Source organism: Ranitomeya imitator, chromosome 1, assembly GCF_032444005.1.
Source record: "Ranitomeya imitator isolate aRanImi1 chromosome 1, aRanImi1.pri, whole genome shotgun sequence".
Lineage (NCBI taxonomy): Eukaryota > Metazoa > Chordata > Amphibia > Anura > Dendrobatidae > Ranitomeya > Ranitomeya imitator.
The window spans coordinates 908,628,969-908,652,298 of record NC_091282.1 but is presented as its reverse complement, the minus strand read 5'-3'; the positions used below and the strand labels follow the sequence as shown (position 1 = coordinate 908,652,298).

General features: G+C 42.0%; 1 protein-coding gene across 1 annotated transcript in view; it reads right to left on the bottom strand.

Annotated features, from left to right (window-relative positions):
• Window positions 1–22,815, bottom strand: part of SPARCL1 (SPARC like 1) — a 43,043-nt gene extending 20,228 nt beyond the window's left edge. Inside the window, exons 1-10 of the mRNA XM_069743459.1 lie at window positions 22,769–22,815; window positions 21,262–21,320; window positions 9,091–9,135; window positions 7,664–8,047; window positions 6,143–6,541; window positions 5,968–6,034; window positions 4,975–5,093; window positions 2,010–2,130; window positions 1,200–1,336; window positions 827–975 (exon numbers count right to left, since the gene is read on the bottom strand). Of these exons, the coding sequence (XP_069599560.1) occupies window positions 827–975; window positions 1,200–1,336; window positions 2,010–2,130; window positions 4,975–5,093; window positions 5,968–6,034; window positions 6,143–6,541; window positions 7,664–8,047; window positions 9,091–9,135; window positions 21,262–21,309 (1,469 nt within the window). The 5' untranslated portion in view covers window positions 21,310–21,320; window positions 22,769–22,815. The remainder of the gene's footprint in view (window positions 1–826; window positions 976–1,199; window positions 1,337–2,009; window positions 2,131–4,974; window positions 5,094–5,967; window positions 6,035–6,142; window positions 6,542–7,663; window positions 8,048–9,090; window positions 9,136–21,261; window positions 21,321–22,768) is intronic.
• Between the last annotated feature and the right edge of the window lie 515 nt (window positions 22,816–23,330).

Genomic DNA, 23,330 nt, shown 5'->3' with positions numbered 1-23,330 from the left:
CGTGTCGGCTCATCAAGTAATAGATTGTGCGCCAAAACCTGCGTCCATGTACACATGCTACCTGAGGTTGGGTTTCCGCTGTGTGAACTGCAAGCATTGACTCACATTAAGTATTTCCGGTCATTACCTGTAGTACTTCCAGTATGACCGAGGTTATGCGCACACGTGAACCGCAACGTGGTGGAACGCATCAATAAACATAGCTCACATGGCAACGAAGGCATAACTTCGGCATAGAAAAGGCTATGCGCATGCGTAAACCTCAAAGCTGTGGAATGCATCAGTATACATAGTGCCCATGGCAACAAAGGCATGCAGGATAATACATAGTTACCCAGCACCCATGGGATTAATGCAATACATTGGATAATGCTGCCTAAAATGCAATGTGTACAAACCACAAAGGGGAAGATGATTGTAAATGGGTTATTCAATTACATATATGGATGTAAATTAAGGTGTAAGATAGACAAAACAAATAAACATATGATTGTGTCATCTTCATCAAAAATTCAACTTGAGTTTTACATTAATTGCCCAAGAGAAAGATAGAGACAACCGAGAAATACTGTTACTCAGTATGGAAAAAAGAGAGTTTCGACTGGCTTCATTGATTACCACATGAACAGAGGTCTTCAAGCTATATTAGAGGTCAAGGATAAGGACATCATAAATGAATTAGGATGGAACAGACGGGGAAAAAAAAGGGGAGAGAGAGCCCTCAAATTCCTTAAATCTGCACCTACCTGCCTATGCTCAAATGGAATTATCAAGTCACAATTTAAAGTCTTTTCATCAAACAATATTATAGTCCTGACACTCATACCTGTCAACTAAATGCTGGTCAAGCTGGTGAAACTGCCAGTGAACTGGATAGACATACATGTTGTAGTTTTTCTGAAAATCTTTCACCAAGAGCTCGATGTTGGGGTCACTTTCCCGCAGTCGTTTCTCATTGTCATAGATTTTCTTCACCTAATGTAACAATACGATTGAAATTAAAAATGCACCCTTCCCCCTGTGGTAGACTGCCAATCCCAGTCCTCCTGCTAAATACAATTAGATATTATTTTAACCCAACTGTACAAACACTAAAGTGTAAGTTTTTGTAGACCTTACTTCTCCTTGTTATGTATTAATCATTAGTGATATAATAAAATATTATGAGAATAAAAGGAAAAGAGCAAGACTTGACTCGCCTTGCTTTTCTGCTTCTCGGAGAGAAGTCCAGTGTTTTCCTTATCTCTTTCATAAAGCTGCATGAGGACATTTTTCAACCAGTCTCTCATTCTGAATGGAAAATGTGTGAGTTCATATTCTGTACAAGTAGGGATGTCTGTAAAAATATAGGATTATATGATATCAAACCATGGAGTAAGCTTTCATAGAGCTAAAGTTCTATATAAGATACACAAGATAAGATTCACATTTCAGATGCCAACAATTTAACATTTTCAAAGCATTTTGCAGTCTGTATAAAACAAATCTCAAATTCCTAATTCATATCCGTTAGTGATGAGCGAGCTTGCTTGAGTTCTAATCGAGTATTTTCAGTGTGCTCGAAAAATATGCTACAGTCGCCACTACTGCATGTGTTATGGCTGTTCAACAGCTTCAACACATGCAGAGATTGCCTGTTTGATAGGCAATCCCTGCATGTGTTGTGACTGTCGAACAGCAGTGGCGACTCGAGCATAGTATTCGAGCACACCAAAATGCTCAATTAGCACTCGAATATGCTCGGATAACACCTTATCTTAGCACACTCGCTCATCGATAATATCTGTACATGTTGTGGGGGCTTATGTCTTTATGACTCTTCATAGAAACTAGTTTAGTTTGACTTATCCAATCTCTTTCAAATATTCAAAACATATCAAAAGTACCGTGCATCTTTCCAGCGGTTGATCTGAAGAAATCATATGCAGATTTAGCGTATATTTCATTGCATTTTCTGAAGCTGTCCTGCTATCATTAATGGGTCACAGTAACATTGTGAAGTGTCTTACATTTGCATGGCCCTTGATAGTCCAAATGAAGATGATTTCCTTCTTTGGTACCTTCTAGGAGGCATTTTGTGCCAAAAAGGTGACAGGCACTTGTGTAAGTTTTATTATCTGTCCCGCAGACCTTAAGACATAAAAGTTAAAATAAAAATCAAGCTTGGTTTTTGCTACAAGATATAATATGTATCTTTGGCTAGAATAGGTTGTACTTGCCTTAAATCCTTGAAAAAGTCTATAGTCATGGGTATAACTAAATCAAATGCTACAGTAGCACTCACCTTAGAGGGTCCAGAGGTGAGACGCCACTAGCAGGGAATCTCTGAAGAGGATATTTGCATATCTAGAATCTAGGATCATTACATGGCCTAAAAGTCTCCTTATGCCAGCTTGGCACACTCCACAAGGAGAAACGTTCTCCCTTAGACACCCTTTCAGGAGCTTCTCACCTACCCAAATCAAATATCTTGCTTTGCACTGATCTGGAGCAAACACTCTGAAACATGTGTCTGGTTTGGCTTTTTATCCAAAGTCGTTTGACAAGGTTTGTTTAAGGGTCTAATATTGACTTTTAGGATTGCTATCCAAATAGGTGGCATTAGAGTTCTAGTGCCAGCTTGACACTCTCCTAAAAGAAATATTCCACATTAGACGTTTTAAAATAAAATATAAGTACTTGGTGAATAAGGGATTCAACACTGGACTGGTGGAAGGGACTCAGGGAAAGATAAAAATACACAGGTTAGGGGCACAAAATACTTGCCCCAGATGCAGGAAATCCACATTGTGCCACTGGCTATACTCATCTTTATTGAAAGACCAAGTTGTTCATTCTTTGCGTTAAAATTACAGTTTACAATTACAGTTTTTCAAACGTGATTTTGAATTCTCTGTATTAAATGAAATTTAAAAAAATTTAAAAATTAAAGTTAAAAAGTAAAAAAAAATAAAAAAACAAAAAAAATTGAAATTTAAAAAAATTAAATGAACGCTTTTGACAAAGATCATACACTATATGTGCATGGTCTTTGTCAAAAGGGTTCATTTATTTTTCATCCATTTGTAAAGCCTATTACATGGTTTGGACATTTGGCCTTTTAACCAACGGTGCCTCCCCATTGTGGACTCCTTTTGGCTTTTTAAAATTTCAGACCAATTTGTGGAATGCTTAGATCGCTTAATGGATTAACAAAATTTTTGCTGAAGGTCTGATTTTATTACCAACCAATTTCATCTTGACCTCTGGATGGTGCATTATCGGCCTCTCTACACTCTCTACTCACTCTCTACTCAGTTTACACTGTAAACTGTCTAGTATCATCAGCTAAGTTCCTCGCTGTGTGGTGTTTTGATGCGTTGACTGTTTATGGTTTGGTGTTGGGGATGTGTGGCCTTGGGCATTACATCTGAAAGATGGAGGCTTTTCATAATGATAGACTTTTCCATAATAAACAATATAAAGTGACTAGCACACTCCAGGGTGTTGTGATGCAAAAAAGTGGGGATTTATTACACACAGTAAATCACAAACGATTCGGTCGATACTGGACCTTCATCAGTGTGCTAGGTATAATTGTATACACTCTATTAGTGACACTCTATTAGCGGTGGATACCGCATTTATCCCTAGTGTCCCGGCGTACTGACAGCTCTTTTAAGCCTCAGCGCCACCTATTATTCTGACTCGCCGTCAGTTGACCAGCCTGGTTCTGTTTCTTCCCGGCTTGTTGCCTTTTTTTCCAGCATGTCTGATTGATGCAAATCCGAGTATTCTATTGTTTTTGGGGCCATACAAGTATACAATTATACCTAGCACACTGATGAAGGTCCAGTATCGACCGAAACGTTTGTGATTTACTGTGTGTAATAAATCCCCACTTTTTTGCATCACAACACCCTGGAGTGTGCTAGTCACTTTATATTGTATACGTTCAGGTTTGGGCACCTATGACTGTGCACCTCCCCTATTTAGGCTGTGCTTAGCATCTTCTATATCACAGTATTTTCCATAATAAAGTCCTGTAGGCTTATGTGAGACGGCTTATGTGAGAAGGCCATGTCTTGGTGTCTCATGCTGTGATCTGTTGTTCTAGTAGGAGGAATCAAATGGAGGATAGGTCTTGTGTTTTTGGCTCCAAACATTTGTCTGGCATACATTAATGGGTGATGAAGGTCTGATGCTATTGAAATAGGTCAGGAGAAGTGTTTCACTCAGGCTGGAGTCACACTTAAAGTATGTAAAATTGGTCCAAGTCTCCCTGCCGAGAGTCGCACAAGTGTTCTCCGTATGGTCATGCGTGTGTAATGCATTTGCAAGGCGATGATGCGATTTTCTCACACCTATATATCCGTATGACATCCTTATCGCTTAACATTTCACACTGCTTTTCTCCATTGAATTTAATGACTCAATGGGCTGAAATGAGGAAAATGTGCACGTATTTGTTGATGAATGGTCAGTGTGGTGTCCGAATTTTTCATGCACCCATAGGCTTGCACTGGTGAGTCTCCGCCGATTTACGCGTACAATCACAGCATGCTGAGTTTTTACACGCACATATAATATGCCAGAGAAAAAATACGGTGATGTGAGCTGCCCCATAGATTAACACTGGTCTAAGTGCTATGCGATGTTTTCTCTCGCATAGCACTCATCCGTATTCTACGCTAGCGTGACCCCAGCCTAAGAGACTGTCTGTGGAAAGACATAGATATCATAGATCATGCAAATGTAAATCGGTCTCTGCCCTTGTTGTGCATCTAAGAGACATTCTGTCTTACCCTGTTTATGTCCTGTCTTGTGACATTTGCTTCTGCTTAGGAATCCACGAAAAACCTGTTACATTGGCATCCAGTGCATCGGTGAGAATTAGTTCTCTATTTTATCTTTTGTCATTACAGCTACTTTACTGATGATTCTTAATTTACAGTTACATTTCAACAGTTAAGTGTATTTTACTATTTTACTTACAAAGTCATTCCTGTTACCAGGTAAACAGTTAACCGGGTCTTCACAAACACAAAAAGGGTCCCCATGCCCATCAGTCTTACATATTTTTCCTCTTTTACAGTGGAAATTATTGCATTGGTCTGTAAATAGATAAAATATTAAATACTGAACATGACAAGCTTCCTTCACACTTTTCGGTTTGGAGAGAAGTTTTCTTGTTAAATGGAATCAATAGATCCAGATTGTTCCCAACCATCCCTTCAATGATATCAATGGTAATGGTCATATAAAATGTTGAGAGACCTGACTATGCTAGTTGTAGACTATATTATATTTATGTGTTATAATGGATAGGAAATTATTTTAATGCACTATTTTGCTGCATTTCCAGTGGCATATACTGGATCTGACTAATTGAGATCTGATTAATACCTTGCTATGATTAAATAATAAAAACAGATGCAGCTCCAGCTTTATAGCATGACCTCATAAGAAAATTAGAAGATATGTTTCTACATTTTTCAAGACCCATGCAAGTCTTGTAAACCTCAATAAATGTTTTCTTTTTATAGAAAGTCCATGCACACATGGGTGGTAAGACAAAAAGCTAGTTTTCTTTTAAATAGTGTCAAGAATATAATTCATCCATCCTCCAAATACAAGAGACCTGGTGCACTTATCATATTTGAATATTTGTAAATCTTCTCTACAGTAATTAATGTTTTAAAAATTGTTTAGTTTGAAAAATAGTAAAAAAATTGTATATTTTAACACTCCTCTTCCTCCTTAATTCAAAGTAATATGCCTACCCAATGTCGAGGTCTGTAAGTTACCATACATTTTAAAGTATTATCTGCTGAACTTGCTGAGATCCGGCCTACCGTCTAATGTGCATTGGGTGTCTGATTCTCCTTATCCATCCTTTCTAGCTATGGACCACAGCCACCCATCGAACGTTTTACACTAAACTGTAGTTCTATTATTTAAGGCTATAAACAGATGTCAGCTACTCACTCGTAGAAAGGTTCACATTAGTTATCTCCAAACTTCCTTCCTCTTTCTGAATAGATACATTGACATCCTTGAAAAGAGAAAAAGTGAATTTATCTGGAAATATCACAAATGTTTCATTGATATATGTAACAGCCTAAACAGTTCTTTAATGACACAATTAGTGATGGCAGCTTACCTGCAGTTCACCAATATTCTCAAGATATCGTGGAAAAGCATCTGTGCTTTCATCATTTTTGTCATTAGTAGTAATTTTAATGGAGTCAACATCTGTCACGTAGCCTTTTATTCTGTTATTATTCACAATATTGTCTAAGTGTTGGTTTTGCTGCATTGCTATATCAGTTTCTTTTGTCTTTCCACCATTTTCTTCTATAATCAATTTCTCCTTTTTAATGGTTGTGTCATCTCTAGAAGTTTCTACATCAACATTGACAGCTTCTTTTTTTATGTTAATTGCATTCTCCAAGTCCTTAATGTCCATCATATCATCAGGAGATGGTTCTTCTATGTAGAGCTTGTCATTAGTGTCATTATTGATGTGTAAGAAGGTGGAGGCGTTGCCCACGTTCCCCACCTAGAAGACATGTACATTGTTGCAATGTGTTAAGACATTTAAATTATTAATTACCTGTATTGATAGAGATAAGTTGTGTTCTGCCCGGCCACATGGTTGATAGGGACAGGTAGAGTTAATGGTTGGGACTAGCTCAGAGTTGGAGACGCTAAAGTGTAGGATCAGAGGGAATTTCCTGTCAAGAACACAGATAGTCAGCAGAGTCACATGAATTGACTGTCCCTAAAGTGAGCAGTGACCGAGGCAACCGATTGCATGATCCAGAGTGGAAACAAGGAAAAGTGTTTGAAGAAGTGAGTGATTCTCCAGAGACGAGTTCTGGGGCAGGAAACCTAGTGGGACAGTACAGAGTTATTTGATAGTCAAATGATAGAGCAGTGTTGAGAAGGAAAGCAGGATGAAGAGAGAGTGCCCTGAGTGATAGTTCCAAAGAGTCCGCAAGCAGAGAAGTTAAGTAACAGCCATAATGGTACAAGTTGATCCCCTAAGTGGAAAGGTATGCAGAATCAGGGTTGAATAATAGGACCCTCACTTACTGGTTAGTGGTGCTGTTGTTTGAGACTAGGGAATCTCCCAAAGTGCTGTGCTGGGTGGTGGTGAAGCTAGAGATAGAGGCTAACAGACAGAGAGCGAAGCTGCCTCAGGAAGGAATGGGATGTATATAAAAATGTCATATGTTCTAAGAGAAAGGTCCATGAAGTTTTGGACCCGCTATCCCTTGTGCACACTTCTCCCTACGTTACTGTTCAGTAAAATACGGAGTGGTGGCCCCCCTCGTTGAATTCTACGACATATGGTCCAAGCCAGCCGAAGCCACCAGCATCATGCGGGCTGCAAAGACGTAGCACACCTCCAGCCAAAGTCCATACACCCAGTTTGGACCCTCACTCTCAGGTAGCATGCCGGGCATGAAGAATGAGTACCTCGCCTACGACTACCGCTCCATTACACGTTACATATGCTTTGTTTCATGGTATCCAGATTGTGACTGATGTTTAAAATATATCGCAAATCTTAATCATCATAAATTCCCGCTAGAATATTTGCAATATGTGCATACTTTGTGTTACCTTCAGGTGCATGTTTTACATTTTTATTTTTGGATTCTAATAGAAAACTTACATATTGTTCCGAAAGTCCATCAGAAGAAATTTCTTGACTTTGCTGATCATCCCTTTTAGACTCTTGACTTTCTGATTTATGTTCTTTTTGCATTTTCATGTCCACTTCATCTATCATATTTACCACATATCCTTCATTTTTGCTTTCTGAAGTATTGGTTTTAGTATCTTTACCATCCAGGTATGATGGCCTATCAATGCCCACACTAAACAGACTCAAGAAGGATTCCAGTGAAAATGTGCCTGCCTTAGTTTTGGGATAGTTTGCTTGCTCACTTAGTTTACTATCTATGATGCTTGCCATGCTAGCATCCAGATCAGTGATGGCATATTGATCAATGATGGCTTTTTCCTTGTGTTTCTGCTCCTTCATGTCTTCATTTAACTATGTACATTAAAAAGAATTAATAGGACATAAAGTCAATAAGTGAGCTAACAAAAAAAGTGCACTTTTTATTTATACAACCATAAACTTTGGATAGGTACAGTACAGACAAAAAGTTTGGACACACCTTCTCATTTAAAGATTTTTCTGTATTTTCATGACGATGAAAATTGTACATTCACACTGAAGGCATCAAAACTATGAATTAGCACATGTGGAATTATATACTTAACAAAAAAGTGTGAAACAACTGAAATTATGTCTTATATTCTAGGTTCTTCAAAGTAGCCGCCTTTTGCTTTGATGACAGCTTTGCATACTCTTAGGGTGACTTATTGTATTTTGCCATGCTGAAATGAAAGAACCATTTCATTGCCAGGTGTTTTCATTGAGTCAATTTTTCCACTTTTGACACAAAATAAAACATGATAAAAATAGACAGGTATGATATCTAATATATATATTGTGATTTGACACTTAAAACTCATCAGCCATTCAGTGCTTAACGCTAATAGGCACCTTAATGTATAAATATAAAAATTCAAGATGTTCAGAATGTATCACTTATGTCTATATTACGTGCACACATCTACCTATATACATCTGAACTAAAGAGATCAATAACAGTGAAGAAAATCAGAGTCAGCGTGTTATCTAGCATTGGTAAAAGGAGTAAGAACATAAGGATCCTGCTTCACACCTTCAGGATCACTGAAAGGCTGTACAGGGGAGGAGATGATAGTAAAATGCTATTTTTTCTGCTCCCACTCTACCAGTCTCCTTTACACAGACACAGAACCAAGACCAGAGATTGACTATAAAAGAGCAATGCACTTCCAATATTGATGCATTGAATATTGATTGTAGGATCATTTTAGAGAATGATGAGATTCCTGGGACATAAGCCTAAGATCTTTGCTATAACCCTCTTATTACTCGGCAGTAAAAGGGTTAAAGGTGAATTGTACATTGCTGCCCTGCCCTGTACTGTATTTTTGTATCTCAAGATGCAAAATTGACTACCGTAAGTGATTTTGATTTACCTTAGATTCAGATGTCAAACCATGCTCCACTATTAATGATGCTCCCTAGAAAGAAAAACAGAAAATAGAACTTAGTGTGTTTTTAACATTTATTAAATCCCACACTATTAATTAAAAGCAAACCTGTTACAGAGAACATGCTGCAAAAAAAATGCAATGAGCGCTTATACGACTCTTCCTATGATCTTTTCCTCTAAGACCAATGGCTGGTAGCTGTTGCTTTAAAGCAGACGTGGGGAACCTCAGGCCCCAGGGCCATTTACGGCCCTTGAAGACCTTTTATCAGGCCCCCCGAGCAGATTCTCAGGGATCGCATTCTTGGGCAGAGAGCTGTATTTTGATTGCCACCAGCTCATTAATTTCTTCTTGCACTGTTAGCACACACACGCAGTGTTCACTACTGAACACTGAAGGGCATGCAATGAAAGATTACGTCCTGACACCAGTGCCAGAGTCAGGATGTACTTTGTGGGTGGAGTTAGTACGGCCCCCGAAGGATGGTATAAATATCCAAATGGCCCTTGGCAGAAAAAAAATTCCCCACCCCTGCTTTAAAGAGAATGTTATCCCTTAAATACCATTTTAGAGTCTGGAAAATTATAAAATACTAAAACAAACATTAATTTTCTTTTGAATAACTCACCACTCCGGTGTCACTGTTTGTCATGTTGTCTCATTTATCAGTTATGTGACCACTGCAGTCCATCACTGGCCTCAGCGGCCATGTGCTACATGTGAAAAAGTCACATAGGGCCAAAGCAATTGTAGTTAGTGCTGACTGGTGCATCATCATCACTTCCATTATCGACAAGACCCAATGAGTGGTGATGCTGGAGTAAGTCATGCTTATTTTATTGTATTAGAATTCCCTACTTTTGCCCAATTTTAAAAAGTCCTGGAAAAATCCTTAACTCGATGCGTTGGCAGAAGATAATGAGCCATGTTTTAGAAAAGCTGAGCTGCTTAATCTTGCGCACAGTGCTCAGAAGGTAAAATACTTGTGTCTGGCTAACAGAACATACTTGAGGATATCTACACTCCCTGACAGAAGTTATGTCACTTATCCATGTTATGTAAATAAAAGCTTATAACCTAACGTTAAATTCATCCATTGGTTGTATAAATTATTATTTTGAAAGCTTAAACCCTCCGAAATGTGGTTTAGGTTAAGAAAATAAATTGGCATCAAAGCAGAAATATTGATCAGTTAATGGACACAGAATAGTCAGATTTTGGAAAGACAAAAGTTTTGTCGCCTGTCATATAATGCACCCAATCCTAGTTTACATCTTCACCTGTGCTCAGTAAATGATCGCAAATAAAAATCCGTGTGGCATTTGCAAAGTCCCAGAGCCTGCTAAACAGATGGAAGCTGGAAAAGTGGCAGAAGGTGGATTTCTCTGATGAGTCTTCAGTAGAATTACACCACAGCCACTGCAAATACTGCAGGAGACCTACTCGAGCCTGTATGCAGGGCCGCCATCAGGGCATTATGGCCGTGACTGGCGTATGGGGCCTTGTGGGTAGAGGGGGCCCGCATCGGGCCCCATCTTATCTGCTCACCGGGCCCCTACCGGCAGCCGCAGGCTAAACCGGGCCCTTAGCAGCGCTGCAGCTGTTTAACGCTATTGACGTGTGGGCCCGCGCCCGCACGTCAATGGTTAACAGCCGCCAGCCAATCTGAGGCTGGCAGCTGATGTCAGCCGCAGCGTGCATGTCGCCGGCGTCTGACGTCATTGTCAGTCGCCGGCAAGTGCGCGCTTTAGCTTCGCCCACCGCAGGAGCACGGTCACGTGAGAAGAACTTGTTTTTTTTTTATTGAGAGCGGCGATCCGGGGGGCCCAGGGCAGAACGCTGGACACAGAGGCAGAATGCTGGACACAGAGGCAGAACGCTGGACACAGAGGCAGAACGCTGGACACAGGGGCAGAACGCTGGACACAGAGGCAGAAAGCTGGACACAGGGGCAGAACGCTGGGCACAGGGACAGAACGCTGGACACAGAGGCAGAATGCTGGACACAGAGGCAGAACGCTGGACACAGAGGCAGAACGCTGGACACAGGGGCAGAACGCTGGACACAGAGGCAGAAAGCTGGACACAGGGGCAGAACGCTGGACACAGGGACAGAACGCTGGACACAGGGACAGAACGCTGGACACAGGGGCAGAACGCTGGACACGGGCAGAACGCTGGACACAGGGGCAGAACGCTGGACACAGAGGCAGAAAGCTGGACACAGGGGCAGAATGCTGGACACAGGGGCAGAACGCTGGACATAGGGGCAGGAAGTTGGACACAGGGGCAGAACGCTGGACATAGGGGCAGAACGCTGGACATAGGGGCAGAACGCTGGACATAGGGGCAGAACGCTGGACACAGGGGCAGAATGCTGGACACGGGCAGAATGCTGGACATAGGGGCAGAACGCTGGACATAGGGGCAGAACGCTGGACATAGGGGCAGAATGCTGGACACAGGGGCAGAACGCTGGAAACGGGCAGAAAGCTGGACACGGGCAGAATGCTGGACATAGGGGCAGAAAGCTGGACACAGGGGCAGAACGCTAGACATGGGCAAAACGCTGGACATAGGGGCAGAACGCTGGAAACAGGGGCAGAATGCTGGACACAGAGGCAGAACGTTGGACACGGGCAGAATGCTGGACATAGGGGCAGAAAGTTGGACAATTGGACACAGGAGCAGAAAGCTGGACACAAGGGCAGAATGCTGGACACAGAGGCAGAACACTGGACACAGGGGAAGAATGCTGGACATAGGGGCAGAATGCTGGCCACAGGGGCAGATTGCTGGACACGGGGCCAGAATGCTGGACACAGGGCAGAATGGAGATACGGGGCATGATTGGAGACACAGGGGGCAGGATGAAAGACATGGCGGCATGACTGGAGACAGATGGGGCAGGATTGGAAACAGATGGGGCAGAATGGAGACACGGGGCATGATTGGAGACGGGCAGAATGGAGATACGGGCATGATTGGAGACACTGGGGGCAGGATTGGAGACAGATGGGGCAGGATGGATACGATGGAGACAGATGGGGCAGGATGGGGAGATCATATGGGGCAGAATGGATACTCATGAGGGCAGGATGGGAGAACATATGGCTGACGCCAGGAATGAGACACACGGGAGCTAGGATGGCGAATATTATTACCATAGGGGCTAATTAAGGGATATTATTACTGCAGTAATGTATTTATTTTATTTTTTGAGTATACTGTTTTAAATGGGGGGGCGGTCATGTTACTGTGTAGAGTGACACTATGTCGCCTTCTTCATGTGGTGTAATCAGTAGCGTAGCTACTGGGGGGGGGCAGAGGGGGCCTTCGCCCCGGGCCCTGTCACATGAAAGGGCCCACTGGGAGCCGGCACTGCCACTTCCGTGATGAGGCACAATACAGCACAGGAGGAGAGCAGTAAAATGCCTGCTCCCCTGCCTGATGGAGATTCTGCACGCTGGTAGCACAGTGGCCAGTTGTAAATCTCCCTCCTGCACTGTATTGTGCTGACCGACCTCCTCCCAGGCTGCAGGTTTCTTCCCTCCATGTGCACGCTGGGATTGGCTCAGGGCAGCACGCTGGGTCCTAGTGTCCACCTGCATTTCACTCAGATACTTCCTGGTCCTGCTGCAAACGTCATTGGTAAGTGGGGTCCTGGGGATAAAATGCATTAAATTGATAGGCATGTCAGTCACTGGGGGGTAAATGTGAGAGGGTGGGGGAGGGGGACAGGGCACTGGGGGGGTGAATGTGAGAAGATAAGGGTATTGTGAGGTCTGAGGTGGGTGAGGGGCAACAACACTGAGGGGCTGATTATTATACGGTTTTGTTAAGAGACTATACGCACTCCATCACATGTAATAGTTGTTCTCTGGGAAGGGGAGGTAGGGGGCATATTATACTTATCAGCTGGGTAAGCCATGAGCTGCATCACATTTAAAGCATTACTGCAGTATTTTTTGTTATTTCACCTCTGGAGTGGCGCTTTAAGGCACACGGTGTGCATTTTGCTGCGGATCCGCAGCAGTTTCCCATGAGTTTACAGTTCAATGTAAACCTATGGGAAACAGAAAACGCTGTGCACATGCTGCGGAAAAAAACGCACAGGAACGCAGCGGTTTACAATCCGCAGCATGTCACTTCTTTTGTGCAGAATCGCAGCGATTCTGCACACATAGGAATGCATTGATCCGCTTACTTCCCGCATGGGGCTGTGCACACCATGCGAGAAGTAAGCGGATCATGTGCGGGTGGTACCCGCGGTGGAGGAGAGGAGACTCCTCCAGGCCCTGGGAACCATATTTGTGTAAAAAAAAAAGAATTAAAATAAAAAAATCATGATATACTCACCTCTCAGCGCTGCACGCGGCCGTCCGGTCGCAGGGTTGCTGTGCGAGCAGGGCCTGTGATGACGTCGTGGTCACATGACCGTAACATCACGAAGGTCTTTCTCGCATAGCATCTTTGGAACCGGACCGCCACGTGCAGCGCCGAGGAGATCGGGACGTCAGAGGGTGAGTATATAACCATTTTTTTAAATTATTTTTAACATTACTATTGATGCTGCATCTGCAGGGATAACCGCAGCGGTTTTGCCCTGCAGACTTATCAAATCCGCTGCGGGAGAACCCCAAGGGACCCTTCATACTTGTGCACATAGCCTTAGGCTATGTGCACACGTTGTGGATCTGCAGCGGATTTCCATCAGGTTTACAGTACCATGTAAACCTATGGAAGACAAAATCCGCAGTGCACATGCTGCGGAAAATACAGCGCGGAAACGCTGCGTTGTATTTTTTGCAGCATATCAATTCCGCAGGTGTAAAAACACAGGCGAAATCTGCACAAAATCCGCATTAAATCCGCTGGGAATCCGCAGGTAAAACGCAGGGTGTTTTTACCTGCGGATTTTGCAGAATCCGAACGGAAAAGTCCGCAATGTTATCCGCAACGTGTGCACATACCCTAAGAGGCGCAGTTACAGCTGCTGTGACTGAAACAGTATCGGCGCCGCTCCCTAGGCTTGAGTGAGGAATGAAGTTAATTTCCTCCTGGCATCATGACTCTCAGTGCAGGCGACGCACGGTGTCAGAACACTATTAACTATTATGCTGTGTTTTGTATAGGGGAGCTGTGGGGCATTATACTGTGTATAGGGAAGCTGTGGGATCATAATATTGTCTATAGGGTAGCTGTGGGGGCATTATACTGTGTATAGAAAAGCTGTGGGCTCATCATACTGTGTATAGGGGAACAGTGGGGACATCATACTGTGTATAGGAGAGCTGTGGAATCATCATACTGTGTAGAGGGGAGCTGTGTGCTCATTATACTGTGTATAGGGGAGCAGTGGGGACATCATACTGTGCATAGGGAAGCTGTGGAATCATCATATTGTGTATAGGGGAGCTATAGGGGCATTATACTGTGTATAGAAAATCTGTAGGCTCATCATACTGTGTATAGGGGAACAGTGGGGACATCATACTGTGTACAGGGAAGCTGTGGAATCATCATACTGTGTAGAGGGGAGCTGTGTGCTCATTATACTGTGTATGGGGAGCAGTGGGGACATCATACTGTGCATAGGGAAGCTGTGGAATCATCATATTGTGTATAGGGGAGCTATAGGGGCATTATACTGTGTATAGAAAAAGCTGTGGGCCCACCATACTGTGTATAGTCAAGCTGTACATGGAGGCTACTTAGGGGACATTATTAAATGTTAAATGGGCACTTAAACATTATTGTTATTGGGGCACTCAGAGCACTGAGACCATCAAAATTTCATATGTGGTATTATTACTTTTTAGGGACAAAATGTGGAGGGCACTAGCACAGGGCATTAGTGTTTTCTAGGGGTGAATTGTATTATCTAGAGAGCACAAAGGAGTCATTATTACTATGTAAGGGGCTCAGTGGTGGCATTATTATGTGGGGCGGCACCATTATTGTACTACACAGCAGGTGCGGTAGTAGGGACACATACGGCAGCAGCGGCTCAGTATTGGGGTATCAGCAGAATGATTAGCTTGTGCAGGTTGGGAATAGATATGTGAGACGTATGATGTGTCTTTGTTGTAATCTCTGCAGACAAGTCCTGGCTGGAGAAGTCCTTACGTTGCTCTGGGCGAGATGGAAAAGATGGGAAAAGTGAACAACTCCATAAGAAAGACCATCAGCTGTAAGTCACCATCTAAAACTGTCCAGTGATCTTTTATATGGTCTGCAAGACTGGTATCTACCACTATATGGTCTCCATATAGTAATATCAGTGTTCGTTTTTGTCTATAGATGTTTTTTCAGTCAGAGTGCGGTCATCTGCTGATGTTCCTCTATGCTCACAATTCGGGTGCACCACATAGCTGTAGTCAGGGGTACCTGGTTAGGGGCCCACTCAGATTTTTCGCCCCCCCCCTTTAAGCTAAAACCCTAGCTACGCCTCTGGGTTTAATGTAGAAGTTGGGAAAATTAAGTAATGTGTTCTGCAAGCGGAGCTCGAGATAACTGTGTTATTTCCTGCAGAGACGAGTCCTGACTGGATGAAGTGATGGCGGTCTTTGCTGGATGAAAGATGAAGGACTTCACCTAGAGGCGTCACTGGTGAGTCAGTATTACCTATACACTGACACTATAAACTGTATACTATATACAGCGGTCCTGTGTATAATGTCACCAGTGATCACTGTATTACCTATACACTATATACAGAGCTCCTGTGTATAATGTCACTGGTGATCACTGTATTACCTGTACACAGACACTGCATACTAAGTACAGATCTCCTGTGTATAATGGCACTGATGGTGATAGTATTGTGGGTTTTTTTTTTAAATTACTGATCAGTATTGCAGTATTCAGTCACTATGTGGTGGTAATATGTGGTCTGGTCATGATGTTGTGGTATTTGTTCCTTGTATTTGATATTATTCGATCACTGTGGTGGTAATATGTCATCTGGTCATGGTGCTGTGGTATTTGTTCCTTGTATGTGGTACTATAGGTCATTTTAAAAATTGAAAAATAAATAAAAATATACCTAAATTGTATTGCATATTTTAACAAATATTTAATAGGTTACAGTACAGTAGGGCCTAGCCAAAAGTGTCTACCTTGTCATTTTGGTGGCTTAAAAAATCTTTTGGCCAAAACAAAAGCTGCCGGCTATATGTGTGATCTGGTAATGGGAACTATCAATGTGTGATAGGTGAGAAGTGGAGATTTTTCAAGAGAGAGTGGTGGGACTGTGGACAGTTCGAGTGGTGGAGCGTGGAGGCGGGGCTGGGTGGAGCCTGGGCGGAGTCTCAAGGGGGCCCTGAAAATTTTGCCAGTATGGGGCCCCAAAATTTCTAGTGGCAGCCCTGCCCATATGTATCCAAAATAGAGGCAGAAAACAGTTACATTTGGTGGTGGAAAGATCATGGTCTGGGGTTGCATTCAGTATGGGGTTGTGCGAAACATTTGCAAGGTGGAAGGCAATATCGATAGCCTAAAATATCAAGAAGTATTATCTACCTCTTATATTCCAAATCATAAAAGAGGTCAAATTCTGCAGCAGGATGGTGCTCCATCTCATGCATCCATCTCTACAACAAAGTTCCTCCAGGCAAAAAAGATCAAGGTGCTCAAGGACTGGCCAGCCCCGTCACCAGACATGAACATCATTGAACATGTTTTGGGTAGGATGAAAGAGGACGCTTGGAAGACAAGACTAAAGAATCTAGATGAACTCTGGGAAGCATGTAAGACTGCATTCTTTGCTATTCCTGATGATTTCATTAACAAATTGTATGAATCATTGTTGAACCGCATGGATGCAGTCCTTCAAGCTCATGGAAGTCACACAAAATATTAAATATGACTCTAAAGCACCACAACTTCATTCACCAATGTTATGCAACATATATTGGTATTTTAAGTTAATTATTTGTTTGAATATCACATTACTTTCTGTGGGCGACAAAACTTTTGTCTTGCCAAAATCTGACCATTCTGTGTCCATTAACTAATCAATATTTCTGCATTGATGCCAATTTATTTTCTTAACCTAAACCACATTTTGGAGGGTTTCAGCTTTCAAAAGAATAATTTATACAACCAATGGATAAATTTAATGTCAGGTTATAAGCTTTTATTTGCATAAAATGGATAAGCGACATAAGTTCTGTCAGGGAGTGTAGGGGATAAGCTGAATTCTACCCAATGGCACCAAGTCTTCTAGAAATAACATAATTTATATGACAGGGTCTGTCCATGTGAATATCCTGTAAATTTGGATGGGAAAGAATCAAATTTAACAATAGGTACTTCATGTAAACTAGGAGTTTGTAAAAGATAAATAACATTATTAAGTGATATATTTGTGCATGGACATTTAAAAGGTCTTCTATAGTTATCTGTACCCAGCTAGCCAATGTCATTACTTACTAATTCAAAGAGTAGTCATATACTGCCCCTCTGTGTTTGCAATAGGTATCACATGTTGTTTTGCTGGGAGTGTTTGAAAGTACTTTTAGAGCATTACAGTTTTTATGCTATGTTATACTAAGATCTACATAAATTCACTTATCTATTATCCTTTCATGTAGTTTTTAAGGATAAAATAAGGATAAGGGCTACAAAAATGTATATAATATCCTCTGTTCCTGAAGGAAGGAAAACTGCCTATTAAGTGATAGCAATTGGAGGTAGCTGCTCAATAAATCAATATCTTACTGTTTGACAAGCCTTGCAACATGACTAAGGTCTCCCATACACATTCAATAAAAAATGTCCATACCCTGTGATATGTGCAGGACTGACCACATAATGCGTGTCGGGGCTTCCCATATGTCAACAACAGATGATGTCATGGGGTAAAAGCATCAGGCTTGTTGTATTTAAATGTCAGATAATTAGTTCTCCTGGAAGTGTCTGGCGGTGGCTCACTATCTCCATTTAAACTACAGGTGCTTCTCACAAAATTAGAATATCATCAAAAAGTTAATTTATTTCAATTCTTCAATACAAAAAGTGAAACTCATGTATTATGTAGAATCATTACAAACGGTGATCTATTTCAAGTGTTTATTTCTGTTAATGTTGATGATTATGGCTTACGGCCAATGAAAACCGAAAATTCATTATCTCAGTAAATTAGAATACTTTATAACACCAGCTAGAAAAATGATTTTAAAATCCGAAATGTTGGCCTATTGAAATGTATGTTCAGTAAATGCACTCAATACTTGGTCGGGGCTCTTTTTCATAAATTACTGCATCAATGCGGCGTGTCATGGAGGCGATCAGCCTGTGGCATTGCTGAGGTGTTATGGATGCCCAGGATGCTTTGATAGCAGCCTTCGGCTCTTCTGCATTGTTGGATCTGGTGTCGATCATCTTCATCTTGACAAGGCTAAGGTCAGGTGAGTTTGCTGGCCAATCAAGCACAGTGATAGTTGTTTTTAAACCAGGTATTGGCACTTTTGGCAGTGTGGACAGGTGACAAGTCCTGCTGAAAAGTGAAATTTCCATCTCCAAAAAGCTTGTCAGCAGGGGAAAGTGTAGGAGGGGGGAGGTAGCCATGGCCGACAGCAATCCCTGTATCACTCCCTGGACCCCCTCCTGCATAAGTTCACAGTTCTTTGCTGCGTTACCTCTATGCTGACTCTCCGTGCCATCTGGATCTCCGTGGTACGGGGATGTAGTCCTCACAGACGGTTCCTAAATAAAGGAGACACACTCCAGCTTCACTTCAATATAGACTTGTTTACTCAGCACAACTTGCTCAAATACAGGCACCTCACAGTCAGTAACTTCTTCTCTGTCCCTGCTCTGTCCTCTCCTCTATATTCAGCCCCGGGTCGGAGCGTATCTTCTGGCAGAATCTATTCCATCCAGAATTCTTGCCTCACATGGGGGAGTCCTACACGGCTGGCTTCGCCCCGGTTCTAAGAACTTCCGCCCAGGCAAAGATCTGCCACATCTTGCTTGTGCTGCCCGACTGAACAGTCTTCTCTTTCTCTCTATGGGGAGAGATTCCTTTAGCTGCGTCTGCAGCACTGCCACACTTCTTCCTCCTAGAGGAAACTCTCTGTGCAAGCTGCTCTATGCTGGGCCCCTCTCATGTAACGTGGCGGGGCACAGTGACTTCTGGCCAGGCAGCCCTGATAGCTGCACGGGCACTCAGGCCCTGACTAACTAAAAGCAGGAAGCCTAGCTATTCTTATGCCACTATTCCCATCCTACTCTAACTATAGCTACAGTGCCCCCCAGGTACGGACTGGGGATGAAATTCAGCCCCGGCATTTGAAATCACAAAGGCCCATGGTATCCCCGTCCTCAAGCATCATATGGGATATATTCCTAATATTACCCTGGATGGAGGAAAGGAAGATTTACTACAAGACCAATATTTCTAATTATACCCACGGCATGCTGAGGTAAGTGACGGAGTGACCGGCTTTGTACTCCATCACAACTGTTAACAGTATGGGTGCCTTGAGAACATTGATTCTGTTAAGAACATAGCACACAAGGCAGCCCACAACCAGACCGGCCCTTCTGGCATTTGCCAGAATTGCCAAATGGCCAGTCCGGCCCTGGTGCCCCCCTCTAATGGCCAACTATGGACACTACGTCCCTATCACTATACTGGGCCTGGAGACTTACTTTCCCTATCAAAAGTGTGCAAACAACTGTGCTTGTAAACGCATACATATATCAAGAGCAATACACAAGGGGTGTAGCAATACTCTTGTACACGGTGGTAATGCACTTTATGTGTAGCCGTACCACCGTGCATGAACACATTAATAATATACAATATTTTCATTCTTAAAGGGGTTGGGGGTTGGGGAGAAGAAGGGAACAAATACATATTTACATCCCCTACAGAAGCATGAAATACTCTAAAATTTCCTGGTAGATGGGTGCGCTGACTTTGGTCCTGATAAAACACAGTGGACCTACACCAGCAGATGACATGGCTTTTTAAATTATCACTGGTTGTAGTAACTTCACACTAGACCTGTCACAGCTTGGGTTGTTTGACTCTCCACTCTTCCTCCAGACTCTGGGACCTTGATTTCCAAATGAAATGCAAAATTTACTTTCGTCTCAAATCAACACCTTGGCCCACTGAGCAACAGTCCATTTTTTATCTCCTTGGCCCAGGTAAGACACTTGTGGCCTTGTCTATTGGTCATGAGTGGCTTGACACAAGGAATGCGACATGTGTAGCCCATGTCCTGGATACATCTGTGTGTGTGTTGGCTCTTGAAGCAATGACTCCAGCACAAGTCCACTCCTTGTGAATCTCCCCCAAATTTTTGAATGGCCTTTTCTTAATAATCCTTTCAAGCCTGCGGTTATCACTGTTGCTTGTGCACCTTTTTCTACCACACTTTTTCCTTCCCGTCAACTTTCCATTAATATGCTTGGGTACAGCCCTCTGTGAACAGCCAACTTCTTTAGCAATGACTTTTTCGGCTTTCCATCCTTGTGGAGTGTGTCAATGACTGCCTTCTGGACATCTGTCAAGTCAGCAGGCTTCCCCATGATTGTGAAGCCTACTGAAACAGAATAAGCGACCTTTTTAAATGCTTAGGAAGCCTTTGCAGGTGTTTTTTGTTAATTATTATAATTTACTGAGATAATGACTTTTGGGTTTTCATTGGCTGCAAGCCATAATCATCAACATTAACACAAATAAACACTTGAAATAGATCACTCTGTTTGTAGTGACTCTCTAGAATATATGAGTTTCACGTTTTGTATTGAAGAACTGAAATAATTTAACTTTTCGATGATATTCTAATTTTGTGAGAAGCACCTGCATGTGCATGCTCACCAAAGTTGAGCATGCAGGCATATGGGTTAGTTGGGTGGAGAATTGTCAATATGAAGAGCAATCAGCCAAAAGTTATCAATGGTCTATGAAGTCTCTTAAGGATATTAACCATATACCAGAGTGTCCTATTATACATAGTATATGCATACAGTACACTTAGAAGGTTTGGAGAAGGTCTGCTACATACATATGATATACCCAATAATAATAATAATAATATATGTTTCTAAAAAACATTAAACAGCTGCTAAATCTTTTACATTCAATTGGCTGAAATCTGAATTGTGCATACAATTAAATATGTTAAAAGTACTTACAGGTGATGTAAAACAGACAAGACTAGCCAGTAGGACAAAATAATACATTTTTGCCACACCTGTTAAAAAACAAATACAATTATACTCTTGGTTATTCTAATATCTGTGGAGAAAATCACACCTGTCAGCAGATTTCCTCCACTAAAATGTATGCTTCAAACGTATAGCTCTGCTAGTCACCTTGACATACACGACTACCAACCTCATATCAATATCAACTATTTAAAAATGACTCTTTGACGCTTTTCACTCCCTCTTCAGTCCTAAAGTGCAGGCGTCTATCATTGATCTCTACTTCCCAATCACCTATTAACATCAATCTCCTTCCCACTCGTACTTCATCCAGTTCACTTTTCATCCACCACCCCGTCATCGAATGAGAAGTCGCTGGACTCATCTTTCTAAAGTTGGTTAGAGGCCGTCAGCAAATATAGATTACCTCAATAGACTTGTTACCAGTCACTGCATCTAGCACATCACAGAGGAACCCCAGCCATCATCCTTTAAGCTTATAACCGAGACCTGGACATACTGTGGGGTCTCCATAGTTGCATCCATGGATTCACTTCTGCAGTTGAGTGAGTCTGAGGCTACAGTGGTCTTACTAGCTGGGTAAATAACTGTAAGGTCAGAATCAGGGATCAAATCAGGAGACAAGGATGAAGTCAGGGGGAGTACCAAGGACAATTACTGAGAGGTGAGTCAAGAACTGAGAAAGAAGTAGAGGTCAAAATCAGATGGGGTAGTAGTACAGACGTAGTCAAAATCATTAGCTAGGTCAGAGCCAGGAACCAAGAATGTAAAAAGTCCTAGCAATCATGAAGTTATCTGGAAACTATGTCTATCAATTTCCATCAGAATTCTGGGAGTTTAAATAGGCTGTGGTGCTGCACCATTGACCACAGCAGGGAGCTGATTTGGATGCCACTCACACAGATTAGTCTGGCTTTGCGGAACCACAGGTCCAAACCACACCAGTATCTCTGGTAGGAAGAAGTCTGCAACATCCAGAGATACTGACTGCTACCAGCAGAGTGAAAATGGCCCCTGGTGACACAAGCAGATGTTACTGGAGCAGGTCCAGGTAGAGATGTGACACTCTTTTCTTCTCACCCTAATATCTGCACTTTTGACCCCATTCCCGTCTATTTCCTTCAGTAAATTTCACTAGCTGTCACTCCTCACCTAGAAAAGTATTTGTCTCCTTTAAGGTCACAAATTGCAGTGGTTATGGATAGAACACTACCATCTAACAAACTGTCTAATCTATTACTAGTGTAACATTTCACTGATATTGATTTTACTGAACTGTGTTTGCTTCAACATATCTGCCATACACATCATTCAGATACAGTACTTGGTTTCCTTAAGATTCTGTCTTAGAACTGAATAGAGACTGTACAGATCTGTACACAGTCCTAAATAATAACATTTTCTAATGAAATCCCTCCGCAAAAAAAAGTTTTAATTTACGTTATGGAAAGTTTGAGAGTCTTAAAATGATTACCTTGGTCGCCAAGATCCAACACTGTAACCAGTCTGCGGCAGAAACCCAACTAATCATAGACCAGACAGGTTATCAGTCACAGTGATGCTAAATCCTATTCTTTTGATAGTTGTCTGTTTGGCTGAAAAGTAATTGAAGCCCAGTGAGGCTGAAATTATGCTAGCCTGTCACACACAACTGTTTATAGAGCAGTGCCATATTCCCAGACGAATGCTCCTCATTCACATGCTGTAGTGTAATGTGTAATAAATGGAAATCAATGCACCGCTGACTAGTAGCTGAAGTTAGCATTGCAATAATATATATGCAGAAATTATAAAACATAAAAGGAATGTCAGGACAATTTTAGTACTGAAATTGTTGTTTAGGTCCTAGCGCAAAAATAAAATGATTTATTTATTTTTAATATGATGTGCCAGAGCTTACAATTCAAGTTTAAAGCCTCATTCAAATTAGTCTTGCAGGGAATTGCGGGTGCAGCAATATACTCTCAAGGTACTGGTACCCCCAATGCAATCTGCATTGGAAGATGACATGGATTATGCATCTCAATCCAGCTAAA